The 18,249-nt window shown below is 36.7% G+C and overlaps 1 protein-coding gene across 2 annotated transcripts in view; it reads left to right on the top strand.

Annotated features, from left to right (window-relative positions):
- The window catches only part of LOC126824912 (myb-binding protein 1A-like protein), a 32,476-nt gene that overhangs the window by 373 nt on the left and 13,854 nt on the right, over window positions 1-18,249 (top strand). For both annotated transcript variants that reach the window (XM_050554347.2, XM_056101946.1), the window contains exons 2-19: window positions 776-973; window positions 2,232-2,303; window positions 3,458-3,571; window positions 4,433-4,555; window positions 4,911-4,997; window positions 5,794-5,890; window positions 6,156-6,244; window positions 7,913-7,996; window positions 8,270-8,416; window positions 8,871-8,941; window positions 10,003-10,156; window positions 11,423-11,507; window positions 12,141-12,211; window positions 14,804-14,911; window positions 15,701-15,808; window positions 16,329-16,395; window positions 16,973-17,115; window positions 17,692-17,926. In XM_050554347.2, coding sequence (XP_050410304.2) covers window positions 776-973; window positions 2,232-2,303; window positions 3,458-3,571; window positions 4,433-4,555; window positions 4,911-4,997; window positions 5,794-5,890; window positions 6,156-6,244; window positions 7,913-7,996; window positions 8,270-8,416; window positions 8,871-8,941; window positions 10,003-10,156; window positions 11,423-11,507; window positions 12,141-12,211; window positions 14,804-14,911; window positions 15,701-15,808; window positions 16,329-16,395; window positions 16,973-17,115; window positions 17,692-17,926 — 2,053 coding nt within the window. The remainder of the gene's footprint in view (window positions 1-775; window positions 974-2,231; window positions 2,304-3,457; window positions 3,572-4,432; window positions 4,556-4,910; window positions 4,998-5,793; window positions 5,891-6,155; window positions 6,245-7,912; window positions 7,997-8,269; window positions 8,417-8,870; window positions 8,942-10,002; window positions 10,157-11,422; window positions 11,508-12,140; window positions 12,212-14,803; window positions 14,912-15,700; window positions 15,809-16,328; window positions 16,396-16,972; window positions 17,116-17,691; window positions 17,927-18,249) is intronic.

Raw genomic sequence — 18,249 nt, 5'->3', positions numbered from 1 at the left:
GAATGTGGCAAGCAAGTGATTTCCATTCTCAGTTGAGGTCAGAAACATTAGATCTATCCCAGGCCTCTGATCACATTTTATAATGGATATCGGTTAAAAGGGTGTCAGAAAATGTTGACTTTGTTTATTGGGGTAAAATAGGCCTTTCAACCTTATTGATCAAGTCACGCAGGCTTTTGCAGTTTCCAAAGATCACGAATAGTCATTTTATAGATTCTAGTGCTGTTAAACAAAAGCATCACTTCAGTAGTTGAATTAAATGGGTCACAAAGTCTGTTACTCCATTGTGCAGAGAGATATTGTTAACACGTAACCTCTCTGGGTCTCAAGCAGATTTACATGTCTACGTTGAAGTCGAGGGTGGTAATGTTAAAAGGCTAAAGAGGTCTAGTCATTTTATGGCTACTCAGGGGGATGGATGGCCGAATGGTTAGCACAGATGCGTTGTATCATGCGGTCTGTCATTGAGTCAACTGGCAAGGTTTCGATTCCCCAGTTGTACGTGACAAGGAGTATGGTCACCTGTCCAACCTCGTGGGTTTTCTCCGGGTCCTCCAGTTTCCTCCCACTGCTAAAGACCCCCCAACGCGCAAGCGAATTATTGAAATAAAATTGAACCATATGTTAGTCCTGAAATGACCTAGTTTGTGTCGATTAGAGCAAGGGTTCCAGATGCAAAATGTTGGATAATTACGAATAAAACACATATATATAATGGTGTCACCTGAGGAATTTCATGTTGATCTGAAATTAATTTTCTCTTATTTTTTTACAGAAAACAGATGAATTATGTCCGACCTTGGTGTATACGTTAGAGAGGTTGATTAAAGGGCTATCATCAGGAAGAAAATGGTCAAGATTGGGTTTCTCGTTGGCTTTAACTCAGATATTACGAAATCTCGACGTCCCTGTAAAACAAGTTTTAGATTTAACAGAAAAACATCTTCACTTCTCATCACACGACCAAAAACAGGTCAGTTGTAATAGTTTTTCTGTACAGCATCTTCTCGTTATTATTTTGGTCATTCCGTTTCTTAGGGCTCGCAAGTTTGATTTTTTTTTTGTGATAAGAAATGTATTGTTAACGTATTCGTGTAATGATTTTCACAAAATACTAATTGGCTTATAAAATAGCTAAAACATCGCAACAAATTAACAGAAGATACAGAGAGAGAGAGGGAAATGGGGTTTAACGTCCACTCGACACAAACTAGGTCATTTCGGGACTAACATATGGTTCAATTTTATTTCAATAATTCGCTTGCGCGTAGGGGTCTTTAGCAGTGGGAGGAAACCGGAGGACCCGGAGAAAACCCACGAGGTTGGACAGGCGACCCTACTCCTTGTCACGTACAACCGGGGATTCGAAACCACGCCAGTTGACTCAATAACAGGCTTTTTGATACAGCACGCACGTGCTAACCATTCGGCCATCCAACCCCCCAGAAGATACACAATTTTATGGATACACAATTGCTCGATTTATTACTATACAGCATTTCGATGTGGATTCTCCCATCTTTATCAAGCTGAACTGGGCTAATGAAGACCGGCATATGCCATACAGTGTGCTATGAGGGAAATTTTGCCCGTATAGCAGCACTACGGTCTACTCTTATATCGAATTCTAACAATCAAGGGATCTTTTATGTGCACGCCAATGTGTACACAGGACCTCGGTTTTTCGTCCCATCCGAACGACTAGACAGCTGTCCTTGTCAGGCCCTCCGTCCTGCATCACTGACTAGAAGGAACAATGCCGGAAAATCTGGATGAACTTTCTCTGCCAATGCAGATATCTAACACCTGACCTCCAGGGTAATGATTAGCTACCTTGACCCCCACGTTTATCAAGCAAATGTCCACAAATTATATATAACTATTATAAGTGTGTATTACGTAATATTTCATAGAAATGTTTATAAATATGTGGGGGGGTTGGATGGCTTAGTGGTTAGCACGTGCGCGCTGTATCATTAAGTCTGTCATTGAGTCAACCTGAGTCAACTGGCGCGGTTTCGAATCCCCGGTTGTACTTGACAAGGAGTAGGGTCGCCTGTCCAACCTCCGGTTTCCTCCCACTGCTAAAGACCCCTACGCGCAAGCGAATTACGGAAATAAAATTGAACCATGTGTTAGTCCCGAAATGACCTAGTTTGTGTCGAGTGGACGTTAAACCCCATTTCTCTCTCTCTCTTTATAAATATGTATTATATTGTTTTATATTGTAGGAATGTGGAGGGTTGATGTTAGGTCAGGCTTTTGTTTATCTCAGTTTGATTCAGTCACATAGATTGATAAAGGTAAGAAGGGGAGATAATTAATCTTTTAAAAACATTCTCTAGTCTAATAATAAGTGCAAGAGGACTGCACTACAGAAAAATAAACACCTTACGACCAACTAGCGGACAACAAACACTGTAAGACCAACCCGCGGACAAGACAGATAGCATACACAGACATTAGAACAATGTCAGATTAAAATGAAGATCAAAACTTCCAACAAGGGAGATAATCCACAAATGCAAAAAATAAAACCCAGAAGACAAGACACACCACAAATGGTTGTTACAAGCAGTAAAAAATAATAGTATTAGTATTATAAACTGCAGCTGTATTCTATAGATATGACAGAAGATGAAATTTTTTGCTAAATCCTGGAAAATGGGGGGACTTCTAGTCTCTGCCACAGGTTTGAATTCCTGACTGGGTTGAGTAGAAACTTTCAGAGTTTTCATTCCTGGTTCTCACTTGTCAGGAGTGGTGCCTGCTAGACTGAGAAGGAAAGTGTTGTAGCAAATTTCTCCCCATTTTATTGCACACATAACCACAATCTGTTTCACAGAACTAATGCGAAAGCCTTTGTTCTAACTCTGTTACTCTGTGTAAGATGTCGTAGATCATTGGCACGATAGCGCATGTATTGTTTACATAAGATGTAACGTAAACTGGTTAGGTAGAATTTCCCATAAATTTACCATAACATGTTACTCTCAAAATGACCAAAGTATTGTGTTAAATATGATGACTGATACATTTACGACTAACTGTAATTGGATTTCATTTTTAGCATGCATTTATTCTTTGTTGTTCTTCTAATCAACATTTCTTTTCATTGAGGGGGGTGGGGGGTGGATGTCAGAATAGTTAGCTTGGTATCATATGGTCTGTCATTGAGTCAACTGGCGTGGTATTGATTCCATGGTTGTATGTGCCAGGGTCGCCTGTCCAACCTCGTGGGTATTCTCTGGGTCCTCCGGTTTCCTCCAACTGTTAAAGACCCCTAACAGCTAGTGAATTAATGAAAGAGTTGATGTTAAACACTCTCTCTCTCTCTCTTTCTCTCTCTCTCTTTTCACTTTTCATTGAGATTGTTAAAGTGTTTTGATTCATTCATGTATACATGGTAAGGAGCTTAGGGGGAAGTTATTAAAATATTTGATATTTTTAATTATAGGGAGATGGTAAAGAGTATGGGGGAGAAGTTATTAAAACTTTATTTAAACTTTGTAAAGAGAAGATGTATTTACAGTCGATCTGTTCACAAGGTCTAACATTACTGATACAGCAGGTAGAGTAACCTCCCTTTTCTCACTGTTACCGCTTATATTGCGCTCTCAATCACTAGGTTTATCACTACCAAACAGGTAGAGTAATCTCCCTTCCTCTTTGAGTTATAAATCTATAGAATACAGTGAAAATTTCCTTAAAAATTGATAATTACCATTTGTTTTTATCATTATTTGTACGTTTTTGTGAAAATAGTCCATACAGCGCTATAAATCATAAGATTGTTGACATGGATTCCTATATGATCTTAAACTAGTTGATAAATTGAAATAACAGTCTATCCTGTATTTAAACAAAAATAGTCTCATATTGGATTCGGTCTCCTGACAGAGCTCTCATTAAACCTTATAAAATTCAATCATTATACAGTTGTCAGCCATACATTATACAGGCTTAGGCTAGTAATTACCTCCCCTGTTTTCATGATGGACGTATATAGCGCCTCTATTTATAGCAATTCTCTCTTCCCCCCCCCCCCCTCTTGCATGGCAGTTTGTTTTGACGTTTTCGTCTAGAATCAAAGAAGAGTGATTGGATTTCCATTGTCTGACAGGGTTAATTATCAGGAAGTAAACAGGCATGAAGGGGAGTTGGGTGGCCGAATGGTTAATGCGTGCGTGTTGTATCATAAGGTATCGCATTAAGTCAGATGGTGTGGCTACGATTCCCAGATGGTACATGACAAGGAGTAGCTTCGCCTATCCTACATCATGAGTTTTCTCTGGGTCCTCCGGTTTCCTCTCACAGCTAAAGACCTCTATGCGCACGCGAATTATTGAAATAAAATTGAACCATATTAATCCCTAACTGACCTAGTTTTTGTCGAGTGGAGTATAATGTTAAGATATTTATTGTATTACAGGCCAGTAGTAAAATATTTAAGAAGAGATTATTACCATGTTTACAAGATGAGTTAGATAAAGGATGGAAAGGCTGTACTATAAATAGATTATTGATAGCTCTAGTATCTACTATACATCATGAGGTAAGTTGGGGGGATCTTTAACGTGTTCTAGTATCTGTTATACATCCATCAGGTAAGTGTGGTAGTGCTGGTGGGAGCCATGGTGGGTAAGATGCTGGCTCGCTAGCCTGGAGGTCGCGTCTTCGATCCCTGCATTGGCTGAGAAAGTTCATCGGATTTTCCAACTTGGTTTACCCTTGTCAGTGATGCTGTCTAGTCATTCAGATGTGACGATACACCAAGGTCCCATGTACACATAGGCGTGTAGCACTAGTAAGTGTGTGGGGATCTTTAACGTGCTCTTGTTGTCAATAGACTTATAGGCCATGTTGAAAATGTAAGTTTTTTTTATATGGTTGCGTTTTTATGTTTCTAGGATTGTATGGAAGAAATATTAGAAGAACATTGGACAAATCCGATTGTCAGTAAAAAGAGTTTCACATTTATTGTAGAAGTTTTAAGGGTTAGTATGATGCATGAATTACATAGCCTCCTCTAAAATTATATTACCTATTTCTCTAAAACCATGGCAACACTTATATAACCCCCTCTAATATTATGTTTCCTATTTTATAACAATATTACTATATACAATATTATAACATCGCTAAAATTATATAACCTATTTTACTAATTTTAAAATAGTTCAGCTTTAATATTTATAATGTTTATGTAAATTATGATTTATTTATTTGTTGTGAGCATGTTGGGTGGCCGAATGGTTATCGCATGCACGTTGCATCATAGGGTCTGTCATTGAGTCAAGTGGCATGGTTTCGATTCCCCGCTTGTAGGTGACAAGCAGTACAGTCGCCTGTCCAACCTCATGAGTTTTCTCCAGGTCCTCTGGTTTCCTCCCACAGCTAATTAAAGACTGCTATGCGCATACAAATTATTGAAATAAAATTGAACTATATGTTATTCCAGAAATGATCTAGTTTGTGTCGAGTAGACTTGACCTCTCTCTCTCTCTCTCTCTCTCTCTCTCTCTAAAACCATGGCAACACATATATATATAACCCCCTCTCATATTATGTTTCCTTTTTATACGCCCACTTTGTTGAAGCTTGTGAACACTCTAACAACTTTACAATTTAAATTTCTTTATTATAGATTGAAAAGTTATTTTATTTCTTTGTGTTTGCCATGTTTACATTTATAATTTTTACATAAATAGTTATTTATTTATTGTGTTTTAAACAGATTGTATTTTGTAGAAATGTCCAGTTTATATTTGAATATTTTGTATTATTTTACAGAATTGTAGCGTAGAGAGTAAAGTTTATGTTCAAGTTTGTGAATTATTGGCCAAACTATCGGAAACATCTGTTGATAGAACATGGCATGGTGTAGGAGGTACGTGTGTCTTGTTTATATTTATATTACATACGGCCAGGTGTGTTGCTGAGACACATTATACTTCATTCCTCAAGAATATATCTCTGCCCTAAATGGCTGCCATATCCAAAAATTAGTATATTGTTTCTACTCCGTTTCACATTTGTCATAAACACAAAGACTAAATAAACAATTTTATTAAATGGAAGCACAATAATTACTCAACAAATTATTTAAATTCTAAGTAAATTATTATGTAATATTTATATTGTTTTATTTACAGCAAGAATTTTAGAGGGTAATCAACAACAAAAACAGATCGCAGGGTGTTTATTAAATAAATTACTAATAGTTACGTCGTCGCCTGAACAGGTAGGTCTTGTAATCTTGCTGTAGTTCATACGTCTTTACATTTTCACCTCGGTTGTCTGGTCAACTTTTTTCCCTTTGTTTTGATTAAATTCAAATTATTACTTGGGTCAACAGACATTTATTTTCTCAGTTTATTTGATAGAAAACCTGTGACATTCAAAGACGGCTGGGGATCACGGTAGCTAAGTGGGTAAGACGCTGGCTCGCTAGCCTGGAGGTCAGTTGTTCTATCCCTACATTGGTTCTCCCTTGTCAAATGTCAGTGATGCAGGACGGAGAGCCTGACAAAGACAGCTGTCTGGTTGTTCGGATGGGATGAAAAACCGAGGTCCCATGTACACATTGGCGAGCATGTAAAAGATCGCTTGACAGTTGGAATTCGATCTAAGAGTAGGCCATGTGCCGCTATCCGAGCAAAATTTCCCTCATAGCACACTGTATGGCGTATGCCCGTCTTCATTAGCCTAGTTCGGAGCAGAACAGTAGAACGTTAAACCCCATTTCATTTTATTTCTTTTCAAAGATCAATGGTGGAAATACCACTGTATGGTTAAAATACTTATTGTTGTATTAACAAATGTAATATAAGAACGAATTTAGATATGTTTACCTTCTTTAAAAGTACATCTGTCTAAAAATGTGACATCACCCTTTTTTAAAGCTGGATCATATTACTTAAAGGGGCTAAATCGCTAATATTTTGGACCTAGAAATTGACACAAATGGGTTGCAACGCATATAATATTGTAATATGAATGTATACATTCAATCGTTTCCGTTTTTACTCTAATTTCAAATCAGTTATTTTCGGCGAAATACGCCAGAAGTCTCAACCGAATGGCAACCTCTAGCGTCTGGTTATTCCAGTCTACATCGATAGTATTTATTGCGCATGCTCTCCAGATAAGAATATGACGTCATCGTTTGACATGGCTTGTGGAATATGTCTAGCCGGGGTCTGCGAGGCCATTGTTACAAATGGCACTGAAACGTATTATGGTACACGATTCGTGTACCAATTGTGTTACAGACTTAGCTCCTTTAATTCAATGCATTAAGAAGATAAAGATTTTTATTACTTTAATGGATAATTATTTGTATATTGAGTTATATTATTTCTATGTTGTAGATTAAAGAGTTATTATATTGATATATTCACTGTAACCCAAGTATCATTTAATCTTGTGTATCTAGCACTAATTTCAATCACATTCGTTTAAAATCAAATCCCTGTTTAAAAATTCGTAAAAATATTTTAAAATCACCAAAAATCATCTAATTTGTACTTGTGTCCAGTTTAAAGCTGACAGGTTATTATGATTAAGAGTGTCCAATTTATAAGTATTTAATTTCCTGACCACTGTTCAAAATTTAATCATTATACAACATTAATCAATTGGGTTGTTTATATTTTAATAGTGCTTGAGAAATTAAACACTTGTAAATTGGACAGTCATTATCAAAATTGAATGGTCAGCTTTCAACTGGACACAAGTACAAATTAAACAATTTATGGTTATTTTAAACAATTTTTACAAATTTTTAAACAAAGATTGGATATTAAACGAATGTGAAAGAAATTAGTGCTAGATTAAATGATACCCAGGTTACAGTCATAGATTTAGTTGTATTATTTACATATTGAGTTATGTTATTTCTATATTATAGATTGAAGAGTTATTAAATCGAAAAGTTCGGGAGTTTTTGATTCTGTTTCCAGGCAGTATTCATGTTAAACAGACTAAAGATGAGGTCAGTTGATCATATATCATCACAACATTATTAAACCCCATTTCTCTCTCCCTCTTTACGAGTGCACAGAAGTTTAGGGTTTTCACCCCACCCATAAAAATAGACACTGTACCTTATGAGGCCCTTTGTCCTGCACTACCGACAAACAGAAATGACACTGAAACATCCTAAAAAAAAAAAAAGAAAAGTAGTACGCTAAACCCCATTTCATCTTATTTTTGGCACAATTAAAGTCTACCATTTATACTGATGTATTTGCTTACATATTTTTAGATTCTTAAAGCAATTGTGGATAAAATCCGAACTTGTCAAGATGTTGATATAGAGATGGCCTTAGTTAGATCGTTACTCCGGGATCCAGGTGGACCAGCGATTGACAGATCAACTAAATCACAGACGTTGTCACAGGCTATTAAATCGGTGAGATATTCAACAATTTCTAATTTATTTAATCCATTTAAAGGAGCATCTTTTGTTCCTCATTTGATTCATTAAAAAGAACATTTCTCGATCCTTATTTAATTCATTTAAAGGAACATCTTTTGTTCATTATTCGATTAATTTAAAGGAACATCTTTTGTTCATGATTTAATTCATTTATTTTAAAGGAACATTTCTTGATCCTTATTTAATTCAATTAAAGGAACATCTCAAATCAAATAGATGCGATTCCCCGTGAATCCCCCCGTCGGAGCAGAACAGTAGGATGTTAAACCCCATTTCCCTTGAATCCATGGCACATTGTTTATATTTTGACTGTTGTTTATGTTTTGACTGTTGTTTATATTTTGACTTTTGTTTATATTTTGACTGTTGTTTATCTTTTGACTTGTTTATATTTTGACTGTTGTTAATGTTTTGTTTGTATTTTTAGTTATCAGAAGAGGGTTTTGATCAGTATTTTAAAATGGTACAGCAAATTTTTATGGAAGAGACAGTGGAAGGGTCAGTATCATGAATCTTGTTGTATATATATATATATATACTCAGATCACTTGCTTCAATATAAATGTGTAAAATGGTTGTAAAAATAGTTTGGTTCATAGATGAGGTGCATTACACAATGTCATTAGAAAAAAAAATTACAGATAAAAGCTAGAAAGTATTAGCTTTTTAGGTTGGGATAATGAAGAGAGCATGCTCCTTGCAGTGTGCTATGAAGGAAGGGGACGATGGGTGGCTGACTGATCTAACGCGGGAATGTTTGATCATATGATCTGTCATTGAGTCAAGTGGCGTGGTTTCGATTCCTCGCTTGCATGTGACAAGGAATAGAGTCGCCTGTCCAATCTCATGGGTTTTCTCCAGGTACTCCGGTTACCTGCCACAGCTAAAAAAACTCTACACGCAAGTGAATTATTGAAATAAATTTTAACCATATAGCAGTCCTGAAATGAACCAGTTTGTGCCGAGTGGACATTAAACCCACTCTCGCTATAAGGAAACTGTGCACCATATTGTGATGGTTCTTCTTTCTCTTCATTAAAGGGGGGTGGGGGGTGTGGATGGCTGAATGGTCAGCACGTGCGCGCTGCGCTGTATCATGGTCTGTTATTGAGTCAACTGGAGGTGTTTCGAATCCCTGGTTGTACGTGACAAAGAGTAGGGTCGCCTGTCCAACACCATGGGTTTACTCCGGGTCCTACGGTTCTTCCCACTGCTTATGCGCAAGCGAATTATTGAAATAAAATTGAACCATGTGTTAGTCCCGAAATGACCTAGTTTGTGTCTAGTGGACGTTCACCCCATTTCTCTCTCTCTTCATTAAAGTGTTTTATTTCCTTTCGAAGGCCACATCTGTCAGGGAAAGTTTCTGCCGTAGTACACTGCCTGGCTTATGCTCTTCACCCTTTAATTGTAATGTTTAATTGTAATTGATGCTCCCTGGGAAAATCTGAGGTTTTCTATAATCGATGTTGTCTAGGTATATAAAGAATTGTAATTACAAGGCTATGCTTTAGATTAAAATTGTATAAAATTTTAAAAAAAAAATTTTTTTTGTTTAGTTTTACGCCAACTGAGTGTTTACGAATTAAAAAGAAGGCTGTGTTTTTATTACGACAGAAAACTTTAATGGGTGAACATCAGACTGCGTTAATAAAACAGCTGTTTGTACAGGGTTATTTTAACGTAATAACTCCTTCAACTAAAATATTATATGTAAGTTAAAAACATTTCATCGTCCATATGCAGAGGCGGATTGGGCCATCGGGCTGGTCGGTCAAAAAATGAAAAAATTAATTTTGTCCAATTCGTCTAAAAAACCCTTTTCTGCTGAACATTATATGGGGGGGGGGGTATTGGACCGGCCATGGAGCGATGATGATCATGTTGTATATATTCCTACTTATTCAATATTCCTTACTGGTTAATCAAATGGTCAAAATTTTCTCAACTAGTCTTGACGATACAATGATAATACGTTAATTAATAATATGACGATATGATAAATTCATAGGTTGATGGTTATAAATTACTTGCAGGCCGGGGTTTTGGCCTAAATTAATCGATTTATGAGATATATTATTTGACAGAGATTATAATCAGATATGCCACTAAATCACACATTTGGGGTTCATTTTTCAAAATTTTCCCGTGGGAGAGCCCACCCCCCCTGGTCCGGGCTCTGCGGTCAGTAAAAGGGGCCGCTCCGACACGGGAGCCCGGGCCAATCCAACCCTGTCCATATGTGCAATTTAATTAAAATACAAATCTATATTTTGTTTCGTTTTTCTTATGCTTTTGACGGCCTACACTACATGAAGATCTGACCGGTTGTAGTGGAAGGTTGCGTCAGATGTCATACAAGCGACTTTTGACCCTATGGGTTACCCACATTTCCGTGCACCAAACGCCAAAAACTTGCTCTAACAGACCATTTCATTGCTCACTTCAACCAGAACGCAGATTATGTAACAAGAGATCCTAGTGTTGTGAAGACAAGTGAAACTAAATTTTAAACCAGAAAAGACGAAACTAAATAGGATCTGTGCTTTAATCAGATTGCATTAATAATATAGAGTTTCATCTGGTGGCAATGGTTTTTTTGTTTTGTTTTTTTTTTTGCTTTAATTTATATTATTTGTAAGTTAATAAAACAGCTGTTTGTAAAGGGTTATTTTAACTCCTTCAAATAAAGAGGGGGGGGGGGGTTGCATGGCCGAATGGTTAGCACGTGCGTGTTGCATCATAAGATGTGTCATTAAGTCAACTGGCATGGTTTTGATTTCCTGGTTGTACGTGTCAAGTAGGGTTACCTGTCCAACCTCGTGAGTTTTCTACAGGTCTACTGGTTTCTTCCCACTGATAAAGACCCCTACGTGCAAGCAAATTATTGAATAAAAAATTGAACCATATGTTAGTCCCGAAATGACCTGTTTTGTGTCAAGTGCACATTAAACCCCATTTCTCATTATATATTTCTAGTGCAAGAATAAAGTTTCCTACGATGAAGAAGAGTTAAAGATGATGCAGAATGGTTATTTAAATTGTGTAGCTAACTTTCATTCTGGTATGTAGCAGATTTCACATCTTTTTATACTTGAACATAATCTTTATATTAAAACACTAAATATTACATAATAATAACAGACTTTATGTTAAAATACTAAATATTACATAATAACAACAGACTTTTATATTAAAACACTAAATATTACATAATAATAACAAACTTTATGTTGAAATACTAAAAATTACATAATAACAACAGACTTTTATGTTAAAACACTACATATTACATAATAACAACAGTCTTTATAATAAAATACTAAATATTACATTATAACAAGTCTTTTATGTTAAAACACTACATATTACATAATGTCAACAGTCTTTATATTAAAACACTAATTACTCAACACCGCCCAGGAAAGTAAACTGCTAAACACGACACTTGTTATCTAATCTAGACAGACCATTTTAAACTACGTAAGTCGGAACCCAATAATCTTTGATGATTCTACAAATTTAAACAATTTGCCAAAAACAATGGTTTGCAACTAAACATTAAATACAGAAACTCCCAATAAAACAGCACAATACCTGAGTTGTAGTATTAAGTATTAAGTGGTTTATTTTATTCACAATATTGAATATTGTACATTTTTTTTTTAGAAAGGTTTCATTGTATTTACTGTTTTAGGTTCCATGGTTCAAAGTACACACAGAAAGAAATATTTACAATTGTTGATAGAAGTTTTTAATTATGCACAGGTAAGTCGTAATTATGCACAGGTAGTCGTAGTACCTCAGTAAGACGTTGGCTCATTAATCTGGAGGTCCGTTGTTCAATCGCATTGTTGGTCGAGAAAGTTCATCCAAATTACCCTGTTTTTCCCCCGTGTCAGTCGTTCATTTCATTTCAGGTCTTGTCTTATTAATTATTGTGAGGGGCTGATTTTCATCTTGATCAACGCTTAAACATACATTATGCAAGAGCTAAATCTGATTATTGCAAGTCTTTATTTAGGCTTCAGATGTCATAGAAATTATAAATTAGATCTTTATTTACACAACAAGCACAAAATCAATTCTGTAGACCCATGGATGGCTTGGATTCAGCTTGGATTTAAACGGGATTTGGTTGACTGATTAAATTTTAAATGGCGTCGTGAGCGGAGATTAACCGTTAATTTGACGTCATACTCCCGGATCGAGGCTAAATGATAGAGTGTACGAAGCGAGGCCGCTGTTGAGCGATGCCTTAACAAATGATATCTAAACTATTTAAAGTGCAATAAACTAAACACAGATAATGACAAATTATACAATTCCTGGAGACCATGTGATGACTAATACAGACGGACAGGTCTTCTGTCTTAATAATATCAATAAAAATATTTTTATTTCCCCAATAGGCACGACGCCACTGGTGACAGTGGTGTATACCTATAGATTTATCATAATTGTATTATAATATTATGTCCTATATTCAATTTATTTAATGCATGCCCAAAATACAAGTAAGAATGAAAATTTACCCTCTCACTCATTTTGTCCAATCGTTATAAAAATCCAAAAAGGTAAAACACATAATAGGATATTATGACAGCAGACAAAAGACAGCAGAGATTATGTAGGTGGAGTTAACGCCTGTCAATCAAACGATCGGCCATACTAAGAATCGGTGAAGATGGAATTCAATCCCATTTCTAGTCAAAAACTACACTGGTGATAACAATGTTCAGAATAAAGTAATTTGACTGAAATTTTCAATATATTCTTCTTTCATCATCTATTTTTGAACTGTTATAGCAAGAATGGCTAACTCCTTACAAAAATCTCCCATAATGTATCTTTGAGCGAATTAATGAAATGAAATGGAACCATATGTTAGTCCCGAAATGACCTAGTTTTTGCCAAGTGGACATTAAACCCCATCTCGAACATACTGAATTGAAATCAAGTGATATGGAATCGATTTCTGTCACAGTTTGCCTATCACAAAAAAAAATTTGGCATGAACAGAATCCTAACATTATGATCAGGCCTTAATGCAATGCCGATTAGTCAAGGCATTCAGATGGCACATGCCTCGTCTCCGGATTGGTCGAGGTATTCAGATGGCACATGCCTCGTCTCCGGAAATTCTGCTGTTTACACAACTGACACTTTTTGAGGGATTGTGAGGATTCACTTCTGGAACATCCAATCAACTATACCTGAAGTGTATGCAAGTCTGGACATAAGGCACCAGTCACAGACTTTGTCCGACACGAAATGGAATGAAATGAAATTAAATGGAGTTTAACATCCTTCTATTCTGCTCCGACTGGGCTGATGAAGACGGGCATATGTCATACAGTGTGCTATGATGGAAATTATGCCCAGACTGCGGTGCTACGGCCTACTCTTGTATCAAATTCCGACTGTCAGGGGACCTCATTTTTTTTTTAATACCATCCTAATGACTAGACAGCTGTCCTTGCCAGGCGCTCTGTCCTGCATCACTGACATGGGGGAACCACGCCCGAAAATCCTGATGAACTTTCTCTGCCAATGCAGGGATCGAACACCTGACCTCAAGCTCCCTTTGTCAGACATAAATTATCATACAATAAATGTATTATAATATAAGGGGGGGATCACATGGCTAAGTGGGTAAGACGCTAACTCGCTAGCCTGGAGGTCGGGTGTTCGATCCCTGCATTGGCCGAGAAAGTTCATCCAGATTTTCCGGCGTGGTTCTCCCTTGTCAGTGATGCAGGACGGAGGGGCTGACAAGGTAAGCTGTCTAGTCGTTCGGATGGGATGAAAAACCGAGGTCCTGTGTACACATTGGCGTGCACGTAAAAGATCCCTTGGCAGTTGGAATTCGATATAAGAGTAGGCCGTAGTGCCGCTGTCCGGGCAAAATATCCCTCATAGCACACTGTATGGCGTATGCCCGTCTTCATTAGCCCTGGTTAGGAGCAGAACAGTAGGAACAGTTAAACCCCATTTCATTTCATTTCCTATAATATAAGGGTGTGATAATTTATGTCTGAAAAAGTCTATGACATGTGCCTTATGTGTCCAGGCCTGGCCCCGAGCTCACAAAGCATTCTCAGACTTAAGTTGAGAATTTACTCAAAATTGTTCGCCTTATTTTAACTAAAATATAGCCCTTTTTAATAATTTTGTAGTTTTAATGTATCAGATATACCAATAAGAAACTATATGCAAAGTTTTGTGCTTCTGGATCAAAGATATTTCTCATAAACAGTGATTGAATGCTTTGTGAACTCGGTGCCAGGTTATTGTAAGGTGAATTATAATAAAAATTGAACAAGGAAATGGGATAACTCTTATCTTTACTATTTTCAGGAATTAATGTCTAATACAAAGATAGTTACAACCAAGAAGAAATTATCACAGAAAGAACGAGATGCTTGGAATAAAGTTGTAGTTGTTGTTAAAGAAATCACTGATAAGGTCCGTGCAAATTACTTATTTTTGTGAGTTTGTACTGGATGTTAAAATTTATGAAATATTCAGAACTAAATTCAATGAGGTCTCACAGTGTGTTCTGAGGATTGTTTGACTTTTGTTAATTTCAAATTGACGTATTAATCAGTGGATGCCAAACCCTGAGTCTCTCTATATATTTTATGACTATTTTTAAACATACATCATGCAAGAGCTCAATCTGCCTATTGCAGGTCTTTCTTTAGGCCTGAAATGTTATCTAAATTATTAATTAGACATTAATTAACTTATCCAGACCAAAATCAACTCTCGATGACATCGCTAGCCTGCAATATTTACTCGATTAGGATCCGACTTGCTCCCCAACTTTCATTCATGATTTAATCATGAAATGGATAATCGAGAGTATGTTTTTATCGTACCGACTTGAGTAATGGTGATCGAGGCTAGACCGAAAATTCAATCGCTCAAATCTTGGTTCAGAGTGAGAACTGCCAGCTCTTTATCTAATCCCTCATAATGTATCTTTTATTATAAGTATGAACCATGACTTTACTTAATTGCTACAGTAAGAATCCACTGGTTATACCTTCATCAATAATTGTCCTGCTGTTCAGATCATTGCAAAGATCGACAGTACTTTGAAAATGTTTTCCCGAAGATTTCAGAAAATAAGAAAAACATTTTTTTTCTATTTTGACCCATTTTTAAATTGACAAATTCCTTTTATTTGAACGTTGTATGAAAAAATGTTATAACAATTTCCATAAGAGTATTTTATTGAATTAATTTCAGGTGGAAGATAAAAAGAAAGTAGAAGATGACGCCTTCCTGTTTTTATTTATACATTTTGCTCTACAAATTTTAACAGATTCAACTAAATTAGATCTTTCATTATTGGAGGTAAACATCTTTCTCTTCTTGGAAGGAAGCTGGGGAGGGTCGTATTGAGTTTGTTTTTATTCCACGGGGGAAGCTTGTGAGGCTGCGGTGGGTAGAAATTGAATTTGTTTTTATTCCACCTGGGAAGTTTGTGAGGCTGGGGTGGGTAGAATTGGATTTGTTTTTATTCCACGGGGGAAGTTTGTGGGTGTGGATGTTCGATTGAGAAAAAAAATATTACAATGCCAGTTGATAATCAGATAATGATACCCCGCCTCGAAACACAAAACTTGGTCATTTCGGACTAAAATATGGTTTATTTTTATTTCAATAAATCGCCTGTGAGTAGGAGTCTTTAGTAGTGGGAGGAAACCGGAGGAGCCGTAGAAAACCCATGGGGTTGGACAGGTGACCCTACTCCTTGTCACGTACAACTGGGGAATTGAAACCACTCCAGTTGACTCAATGACAGATCTTATGATACAACACCCATGCGCTAACCTGATACATATTGATCACTAAGATATTATATTATATTCAGGATGTACAGAGTTGTTATAAGAAAGCTTTCTTAAAGAAGAAACCTGGTGATAAAAATACTTCAGATGGTGAGTGATCCTTTACAATAGATTAGAAGGGAATTATGGGAGATTAGATAAAGAGTTGGCAGTTAAAAAATAGATAATGGAAATTGAATATGCTGAAAATTTCAGTCAGATTGCTCCACTATGAACCGAGATATTAGCATTTGAATTTTAGGCTATCCTCGATCATCTTCACTAAAGTCAGTACAATAAAAAAAAAAGTCTTGAAGATCTATTTTTATGTTTAATTATTTTTCAAAAATATATTCCAATCCACTAAATATCCACTGCATCAAGAGTTGATTATGGTCTGGATAAGTTAATTAATGTCCAATTAATAATTTAGATAACATTTCAGGCCCAAAGAAAGACCTGCACTAGGCAGATTTAGCTTTTGCATAATGTATGTTTAAATGATTTCAAATTGTTTTGGCTGTTCTCATTGTGTACATTCGGCGGTCTGTGATCTGCTCGTTGGGGTGTAGGAGGCCAAATGATTTAACACATGCGTGTTAGATTATATAAGGTCTTTTTAGTAATGATTATTCCTACACTATAACAATATTTATTTGATATTAACCCATGAAATTATTTGTTACAGAACCTGAATGGATAGAAGTAATGACAGAAGTGTTATTAAATATGATGTCCCATTCGTATCAACTAGCACGTGTCATGTCAAGCACCGCATTTAAACTTTTGGTTGATCATGTGACACCTGAAACAGTCGAACAAATTATTACAGTAAGTTAATAATAAACTTGTATCCCAAGGGTTTTCCAGGGTGGTTTCCCTTTGATAGGGGTGCAGGACGTAGAGCGTATATAGAAACTTTGAAATAAGATTAGACTGCTGCAACATTTTACTCGTAGCACACTGCATGGCATATGCGTGTCTTTATTAGCCAGTACATGCAGAAAAGTATGATGTTAAACAACATTTCATTTAATAAACTGGTCTCTTGTATCTCAGAGGAAGTTAATATGTGGTGTGATTGCGTTCTGGGAACAACTAGATCTATCTGTCCTATTTTTCCATGAGCTGACCGGAGTTGAAATGCATATAACCCATGGAACGTGGGGGTTGTCTAGTGGTTTAATATGTGTGTAAGAAACCATAAACTCTGTCAGGTGGCGTGCTTTTGATTCCCCGCTTGTGTGTGACGAGGAATAGTGTCACCTGTCCTACCTTGTGGGTTTTCTCCGACCGCTTCAGTTTCCTCCCACTGTTAAATTATTGAAAAAAACTCCATTTCTCTCTCTCTCCCTTGGAAATGTTTGAAATAGTCTTTTAGTCTGAAAATGATTAATCTTTTAACAGGTTATGTTCTCCAAGATGGGTGATGATGCTGTTAACTTTATTGATGATGAAGACAAGAATGATGATGATGATGATGATGAGGAAGGAGAAGAAGATGAGAGTGGAGATGATGATGATGATGATGATGATAGTGATGAAGAGAGCAGTGAGGAGACGGATGAAGATGAAGAAGATACAAAGCCAAATGGTAAAAAAGTAGAAAAGCCATCTAAGAAACTGAAAATAGATGTTAAAGGTTGGTTATGTTCTTTTGTTCATTAGACTTCTTTCTCTTCAATGAGTATAGAGGTGACTCACTCACCAGGGGGTGTTGGTCGAGAAAGTTCCTCTGGATTTTCTAACCCAGTTTCCCCCTTGTCAGTTGTGCTGAAAGGAGTGGTGTCCCCTTGTCAGTTGTGCTGGAAAGACTGGTGTCCCCTTGTCAGTTGTGCTGGAAAGACTGGTGTCCCCTTGTCAGTTGTGCTGGAAAGACTGGTGTCCCCTTGTCAGTTGTGCTGGAAAGACTGGTGTCCCCTTGTCAGTTGTGCTGGAAAGACTGGTGTCCCCTTGTCAGTTGTG

This window comes from Patella vulgata, chromosome 6 (assembly GCF_932274485.2).
Source record: "Patella vulgata chromosome 6, xgPatVulg1.2, whole genome shotgun sequence".
Classification (NCBI taxonomy): Eukaryota; Metazoa; Mollusca; class Gastropoda; family Patellidae; genus Patella; species Patella vulgata.
Note: the sequence above shows the minus strand (reverse complement) of the source record. Positions and strands in the feature narration are given on the sequence as shown.